This window comes from Vulpes lagopus, chromosome 9 (assembly GCF_018345385.1).
Source record: "Vulpes lagopus strain Blue_001 chromosome 9, ASM1834538v1, whole genome shotgun sequence".
Lineage (NCBI taxonomy): Eukaryota > Metazoa > Chordata > Mammalia > Carnivora > Canidae > Vulpes > Vulpes lagopus.
In genome coordinates this window covers 65,895,419-65,904,287 of record NC_054832.1, presented here as the reverse complement: position 1 = coordinate 65,904,287, position 8,869 = coordinate 65,895,419, and the positions used below count along the sequence as shown (strand labels likewise).

General features: G+C 35.0%; 1 protein-coding gene across 3 annotated transcripts in view; it reads right to left on the bottom strand.

Moving 5' to 3' along the window:
• Nucleotides 1-2,595: 2,595 nt before the first annotated feature.
• The window catches only part of LOC121498862 (cytochrome P450 7B1), a 173,637-nt gene continuing 167,363 nt past the window's right edge, over nt 2,596-8,869 (bottom strand). For all 3 annotated transcript variants that reach the window (XM_041769172.1, XM_041769174.1, XM_041769173.1), the window contains exon 6: nt 2,596-7,193. In XM_041769172.1, coding sequence (XP_041625106.1) covers nt 6,906-7,193 — 288 coding nt within the window. In that variant the 3' untranslated portion in view covers nt 2,596-6,905. The remainder of the gene's footprint in view (nt 7,194-8,869) is intronic.

Below are 8,869 nucleotides of genomic sequence, written 5' to 3'. Positions count from 1 at the left end.
CAGTTACCTTTAACTCTAGTTTCTTTTAAAGGCACAAAATGTTATAAGAAAAATGCTTCATGAGTGTATCTCTAAACACTTACTTCTGTATCATCTGTAATATATCATATCTCTCCTTATAAAAATGAATATGTTTAGGAATTGAGAATATAATAATAATTAACAATAAACTATATCAAACTCACTTAAACTTATCCAGCATAACCACTGAGCATTTTCTTCTATCCAGCAATATCCTGAATAGAAAATGCATATTATTACTCACATGATCAGGGCTAATTCCAGACAATTAAAAATACAATTTTTATTTACTCACTAAGTGTTTTTAGAATAGAATTGAAAGCAGAGCTGATTATTTCACAGATTGCCCATTTACTGACATAATTTATCTTAGTTGTTAAACAACACTGAACTGACTAGTTGAAATACACAGGAACACCTTTAGAGTCTAAGACAAGTTCCGGTAAAATGTTAATGACTCACGGGAGTGTTTCTTAGGCCAAGCGTCCAGTGAAACGCTGTTATGTACAGTTACGGAAGGAGCCACATCTAGTCTTCATCAACACCATTGTAGTACTTGTTTTATTTACAGTTTTGGATTTCAGCTTTATGAATAAATAAAATACTGTTTGAGTATTATTCAGCTTCATTCATGATATTGATAAGTGATCTATGGAAGACAAAGACCACTCTCTTCCATTTTTGTTGTTCTTTTACATCTCTCCATGGAATGACTGCAATTATTAAGAACTATGGTCTGGCAAGGTCAGCCTGGCTAAAAGAAACTTATTAAAACTTATCAGTCCCTGCTATTTCTTGGGTCTGCTTTTATCATTTCCCACATGAAATAGCTAAGTTAAAATATACTGAGAAATACTTTGAATGTAACAACAAATGTACTTTTAGGGAGGATATCAGAAAATAATAACATTGTGTGCGCGTGTGTGTGTGTGTGTGTGTGTGTGTGTCTATGTGTGTGTTTGAGGTGGGGGGAAGACAGGGATATGAGGATATTCAGACAGCAAAATGATTTCCAAATAACTTGTTATTTGAAACCAAATCTTCTGTTACCGAACATACTCCTAGTAGGGAAATAAGGACATATAGTCATTCACCTGTGCTTTAAAAGTTGATTTATTGAATTATTGTTGTGAATAAAAGGTAATTAAATAGATTTACAAAGCATTTGCATTTCTTACCTAATGTCTTTTTAAGATTTGCTTCCTCATAAATCCACATAAATACCATTTTAGAATCACAGGGTAATATTAAACAATTCAGAACAACAGTTTTTTGGAATATACAGCACTCCTTTGACTAAAAAATATTTTTAAACAAAAGTATTGCCAAATTATCTATTTAAAATTGTACAATGGAGTTTTTCACAAATTAAATGTATCTTATTCAAGAAAAGTATTATAAACAAAATAAAGATTTAAGCTAAAAGGCCAAACATCATTGATCACTGATTTAGATTAACACTATGAAGAAGACTGAGTAATAATTACTTTAGAGAAATAGTAGAGAGTTTTATGTGATTGCTCATTATAATTTAAAATAATGCTACAGGGAATGTAATCTTGGCTTGCTAACTTTTTCTTAATTGAGTATGTGAATATGAATACCTAATAATGCAGTTCAAGTAAATAATAGTTTGCCTTAGTGTGAATTTAATAGGTTAAAAACAGTGCTCATTCTAAGGGCATAATGATTCTTTTATAATTATTGACATTATTTTATACTAAGATCAAAACCTGAATAACTTTTGTACTTTGATCTTTGAAATTGGTTTTAAGATTCCACTGTTAAATTAGAAGACACTTACAAGAAGTGTTACCCAAATTATTTTTTTATGAGAAAATAAACAGGAGTAATTATGTAGATTTTCGGTATGGAAACTTCTTTACCTTGGACTAGTGACCTCACACTTAATGATAAAATGGAGAAAATATAATTACATGTGCCAAGAAAGCCAAAAGAAGGCAAATAAATGTTCCCATATAGGGTTGCTTAGCAGCATGCCTTATTTAGTGGTAAACAGGTTTTTTCTTAATATCCTCAGAGCATTTAGTTTTTGCTAACTGAATGCTTTATTACTGTTGGTCACTGACATAAAACAGTATTATTATTCATTTCCTTTAATTTCAAACTTAAGGGAGGCTGTAAAAATGAAAAGATGGATTCTTATGATATGTAAACTATTGTTTTTAAAACATTTTTTTTTAAAGATTTTATTTATTTATTCATGAGAGACAGAGAGAGAGAGAGAGAGACAGAGGCAGAGATATAGGCAGAGGGAGAAGTAGGCTCCATGCAGGGAGCCTGATGTGGGACTCGATCCCGGGATTCCAGGATCATTCCCTGGACCAAAAGCAGGTTCTAAACCGCTGAGCCACCCAGGGATCCCCTTTAAAACATTTTAGAGTCTCAATGATTGTATTTGGTTTGGCTATTTTTGTCATATAATCACAATACCCAGTGTATATGTTTTATTGTGTATAATTATGTACATAGTAATTTCTCATTATAGAACACTACTTTGGAATGAGTGATGGAAGGTTAGTTAGATCTAGTGATAGATGAGAGTTGTAGAACTGTTTTAAAGAGATGAATTTATTTCTTACAAGGACACATACATTAAATTAGTTGTGTATGTGTTGTTTTCCCCAATACACTGTGTGTTCTTGAAGAAGGGTAATCCAGTACATAGCAACATATCTAGAACAGAGGCAATGCTTAATAAATGTTTGATTGAATTAATGAATAATGAACTATGTATGACTAAAAAAAGTATTCCCTTTAACAAATACATAAGAACAGTCTTAAAAAGACACAACTTTGTTAAATTATCTCCTTTACAACTTCATGTTTGCATACTGCATTACACTTTTCAAAATAAATTCACACATCTTACTATGTTTAATCCTTATCATGAACCCTCATGTCAAAAAAGCCTTATTATTTTTATTTTGCATATAAAGAACTGAAGCAATGACAGGCAAAATGACTGGTTGATGATAACAAACTAGTCATATCATAGCTAGAATCCATGTTTTTAAACTTATTTATCCATGGCATTTTTTTTCTACTCATAAACACACTTTAAAGACTAGCTGTAATCCTATAATAAGACTCTCTTATTTTGCTTCTACTGTCCATCCCTTTTATATAATATTTTCTCATTTTGTTTATTCTTACTTTGTATTCTACATTCCTATACACACTTCTAATTATATGTTAAGCAGAAATTAGAACTGAATAATTTCCTGTGTTCTCTCTACTATACGACTGCAGAAGTGTACTACTGAGACAAATATAAGAATATGGAGGTTTCTGCTTCAGGTCATATGGTGGACTAGATGTCCTCCTAGTATAAAAAGAAGGGGCTATGCTTTGTGGCAGGCAGAAGATAAAGCCTAGGTTCCAAGCTGGGTGTATATGTGTGAAATCCAAGACTGCCACCCAAAGCCAAGAACTTGCAAAGCGAATTTCCTTAGTAGGGGAACTAGAAAGAAACCTTGTTCCACAGAGCAAAACTGTGAGTAGACTTGCCTCTCTCAGCGATGGTGAAGGAAAACAAAAACAAAACAGAAAGTCTCTCCTGTCTATTCCTAGTCATAGGGAGCTTTGTAGCTGATTCAAGGCTAGAACCCACACACAATACTTATGTATCTCCCATCCCTCATCCCCTCCCAAAATACTCAAGCTGCAAACTTAAAGTGAACTGTGTTTGATAATAACATCAGCAGTGAGACAAAAGAAACTCGACTTCTCCCTGAAGGAGTGAGTTTTAAACTCAGGACTTAAAATATTTCCAGAGATAAAATTCCAAGGAATATGGGCTCAATAAACATGCTTCCAGAGATAAAATTCCAAGGAATATGGGCTCAATAAGCATGCTGTACTAAGAGTTAAACAAACAAACAAACTATAGAATCAGACCCACAAAACACTAATGATTTAGAAGTGTCAGACACTTAATATAAAACAGGTTTCTTAATATACTTTAAAAAATGAAAGAGGATATTGAGCCTATGATGAAGGGAAAAGACATAAAAAATTACCAGGCAGATATGAAGAACAAAAGAGAATTCTCAAACTGAAAATGTAATCATTGAACTTAGCAAATTCAGTGGGATCAGAAAAACCAAAAGCTGACAAGTTGGCAGCTGGTACTCTGGCTCAGAATCAACCCACAGAAGGGAGGGTAGTAAGGACCTGAGGATAGAACGTAACAAATTAGTAACACATACACACACACAAAGGGTGAATGAAGGCAGTTGTGAACGGTGTGTGTGCATGTGTGTTCGTGTGTGTGCACACCACAAGGGTTGGGAACAGAGTTTGCGGCAGCGCAGGGTAGTGGATGGTGGACACAGCAGTCGGAGGGTAGGTAGGGGTAGAGTTTTTAGTTCTTGCTTTGGCCTCTCCCTCAAATTAAGGGTCTAATGGATATAGTTTCCATCCCACGGTGAAGAGATCATTAAATCATGGTGGGTGCATGTTACGGAATACTACATAGGTGTCAGAAGCAACAGATTAATACACATCTGTATTTATTTGTGTGTGTATATATATATATATATATATATAAAGTTATATGAATATATCTTTAAAAACAGAGCTTAATAAGAAAATTAAGAAGGATCTCATCTATAGAAAGTATGTTTATGTACATTAACATGCACATACATAATACGTTTTATAAAAATATTTAGTTATGAAAAGATACATATTAAAAACATTAGAATGTTTGCTTATGATGGGGAGTATAATAGTGAAGATTTGGGGTAAGATAGAAGAAGGAGATAAAGCCAGAGAGGCCTTGCTTGGACAAATCATAATTGTGTACCATGAACTAAGAAGTATAAGGGATATGATTACTCAATCCCATGAAGTTAAAAAAAAAGAAAAAAGAGGGACGCCTGAGTGGCTCAGTGGTTAAAGCGTCTGCCTTTGGCTCAGAGCGTGATCCTGGAGTCCCGGGATCAAGTCCCGCATCGGGCTCCCTACCTGGAGCCTGCTTCTCCCTCTGTCTGTGTCTCTGCCTCTCTCTCTGTCTGTGTCTCTCATGAATAAATAAATAAATAGATATTTAAAAAAGAAAGAAGAAGAAGAAAGAAACAAACTCCATGGATGAGATAAAGAGCAGATTAGGTACACTGTACAGAGACTAAACTGAGAGTGAGATCTAAACAAATGACCTAGGATGTAAATTAGAAGTAGAAAATCCGGGGAGGAAAGGTCAAATAACATGGCGTGCAGAGTGGGAGGATCTAAAGGAGTCTGGGAGAGGTATTACTCAGAGGTGATGGTTAAGAATATTTCCTACTTTCCTAAAAGACACACATTTTCAGACTCAAGAGGCACCATGACATGCAAGCATGATAGAGACTAAGAACATCAAAGACAAAAAGAACATGTTGACACTGTCAGAGAGAAGAGGTAGACTGCCCTCTGAATACTTAAACTAAGGGCTAGCCTCTTGATAGCAACAGTGGAAGCCTTAAGAACACACAGTATCTTCAGAGTGCTGGGAGGAAAGAGATCTGTATGCACAGCAAAAACATCTTTCAAGAACAAGGGAGAAAATAAAGACATCTCCAAATCCATCAAAACCCAGCAGAGCCTTACTAAGAAATGTTTAGAGCATGGATTTCAAGAAGGAGACTATAAATGCTAGAACATCTATTAATTATTAAATATTGTAAGTATTTTATATATGTTACTTTAAAAATCAGTTTCCTTTTTAAAAACAATAGCACGAAGCTGAAATAGAAGTTCCAATCCACGCAATGCATATTAACTGAATCTTATTATCTGCTTTTCCTGTTAAATACAGCAGCATCATTTAGGTCAGATGCCAAACCACCACCCAGTAACCTGAAATTAGAAAGCACTGAATCGTGGACACAATGCTGCACTGTGGCATATAAAATTATATGGCATTACATAATGGTGTAACTCAAAAGAATACAGATAAACTCTAAGTCAAAAAGGTGATGTGTCAAGAACAAATACCGCTATCTGGTTTCTCAGTTTATATAAATGGAAGCGTTCAGGAAAGAGTTCGTTGCAATACTGGAATAACTCTCATAGTTTACACTTAAATCAAATGCTACCATCAATTCTGTCATGGTTTCAACATTTGCTCTCAACAACAAACCTAATACTAATGTCTCCAGCAATTGCTAAAAATATAATAGGTTTTGTGTGTTCTTATACATTAAATCTTACCAGTATCTAACTTAACATGAGTGGTCTTACATGACAAGAAATTTTGTTGCATTGAGCTATAGTATACAAAGTAATAAAGGACATTTATGGATGATTAAATATTGAAGTGAAGTTGAAGCATTTAATCTACTGCAAAACTCATTTAAGGCAAGCGTACCTAAGCGACGTAGGTATTATTGATATTACACTTGAAGGGAACATTTTCATCCAGTTTATCTCATGAAAATTTAATTTCCTTCTTCTCTGAGAACTTTGAATTTGTTAGATTGTGCCCATCTCCAGCACAAATTTCCACTAGTACATAAAGTGTGGGTTTACATATTAGAGAAGAATCTGAGTGACTTAAAAAAAATCTCACAGTGCCAAATTTATTGTGGTACATTTGCTATGACAGGAGAAAATCACAATATGTAGAAAAACATAAAAATGCTATTTTGAGTTTATCATTATGCTGATTTTTATGTCTATTTTCATGTCGACATCGTATTTTAGTTTATGATGAGTTTTGTGACCAAGTACAAACTGGACTGATCACAGGTCAAATATAAGTTGGCACTTTTTAAACAAAAAAATAAAACAATTATATTTGCAGAAATTCAAAACAAATAGATGAGCTGAGGATATTTAGGTTAGTTCAGATAGATTTCTTTTCTTTCTTTTTAGCTCCTTTAAGTTTTTACTTTGTACCTAAAGAAAACATCAGAAGCTGGATGCTGAACACCAAGCAAAAGGCGGCTTCGGTTTGCTACTACAGGTTTATCATCAATTAGTTCTAAATCAAAATAAGTTAAAAGTACAACCAACAATTGCTTTATTTCAACAACTGCTAAAAATCGGCCTGGACATTTGCTGGTTCCAATACCAAATGGCAACAGGTAATACTTCAGCCTTTTTCCTTTTTTGAAAAAGGTGGTTTTCTTCTTACCATCTTCTACAAAACGATCGAATCTAAACTCCTAGAGAGAAGAAATAAGGAGTGTTAAAATGCAAAATTTACATGAAATAGTTTGAGGTCAGGTCCACAAAGTTGCCAGCTCTCTGTCTTAAAAGGCTCTTTTTAATCCTGCAGATGCCAGAAAGCAAAACTTGACTATAGATTATATATGAACTTTCAAATAACTCAAATACTACTGGGAAATGATTTCCCCCTTATCATAGTGAAATGCTAACACCTATAGGACTCTTCTTCCCAATTTGCATCTCTCTCTCTCTCTCTAAGTTCTTTTCTTTTTTCTTAAGATTTTATTTATTACTTGACAGAGAAAGAGCAAGAGAGCACAAGCAGGGGGAGAGAGAAAAAGCAGGCTCTCCGCTGAGCTGGGGGACCCTGATCCCAGGACCCTGAGATCACAACCTGAGCTGAAGGCAAATGTTTAACTATTTATATGGAGCCACCTAGGTGCCCCCTCACATCTCTCTCTTATTCTCAGTTTCCTAAGTTTAGAGGTAGTCTCTGTATTTTTGTTCCCTAAAAAGGGTCGACTGATGGGCACTTGGTGAGCTGATGTTGGGTAAAAGGTAAGGGCTGCTGTGCTGCTGCCATTGTTACTATGGAATAATGATCTATTGGCCACAGGAGCTGCTCAATACGCTTTTTCTATTTTTTCCCAGTCAGCTACCAATGGATAAGGATGAGGACTGTGAGCTTAGGATTCAGTGCTTATGTTTTTAAATAGACATAAAATGAAATTTGAAACTTATATAAAGTCCCCGAGAGGAACTAAGCCACAAAAATCTATCTTACTTCTTTTTTGGTGTTGTACTGAATTTCTCCTCTCACGGTGCTAATACAATGGACTCTCTTTTGGGTTAACTCTAGGGTGGCAGGTTATTTCCCATATGTTTTTATTAAAAAGTTCTATTACTTGTTACAGAAAATTATGGGACTGGTTTATCTAGGGTGTTTAGCCTGGCATTAATTTATTCTCACTTGAGTTTCTGAGAAGAAACTGAGTGACCTTATTTCAGCCCATGGTGAATTAAGCCATTGATTAAATTAATGCACGTGGCATGCATGAAAATGACCAAGTATTTCCCATACTTGGTGCTCATTAGCATTAAACCTGCTCAGCACACAACTTTGATATGAACTATATGAAGTCAGAGGCAAAGAAGCAGGTCAGATAGAAAGCATTTCATGCTATAGCGAAAACCCTACAAAATGTGGATGGATTCTGAACCCATCACAATGATCTAATTTTCTCACTCAATATGAATGCCATCAAAGTAATTTCCTTTAAAAGTACTGGGTCTGGGCACCTGGGTGGCTCAGTGGTTGAGTGTCTGCCTTTGGCTCAGGTGGTGATCCTGGGGTCCTGGGATCAAGTCACGCATTAGGCTCCCTGCAGGAAGCCTGCTTCTCCCTCTGCCTATGTCACTGCTTTCTCTCTGTGTCTATCATGAATAAATTTTAAAAAAAATCTTAAAAAAAAATACTGGGTCAAGTCATTCAGTAAGAATGACATCAAAATAATTTTCTTAAAAGTACTGGGTCTGTCTTCATTTACCTACATACTGATTTTGATAAATATACAGGCTTGGAAAACACCTTTGGATGGTTTCAATTCCCCTTCAACTTGCTAGTTGAACGCAAGTATTTCCCCCACCCCACAGACGGTGCTGAGATGTATCT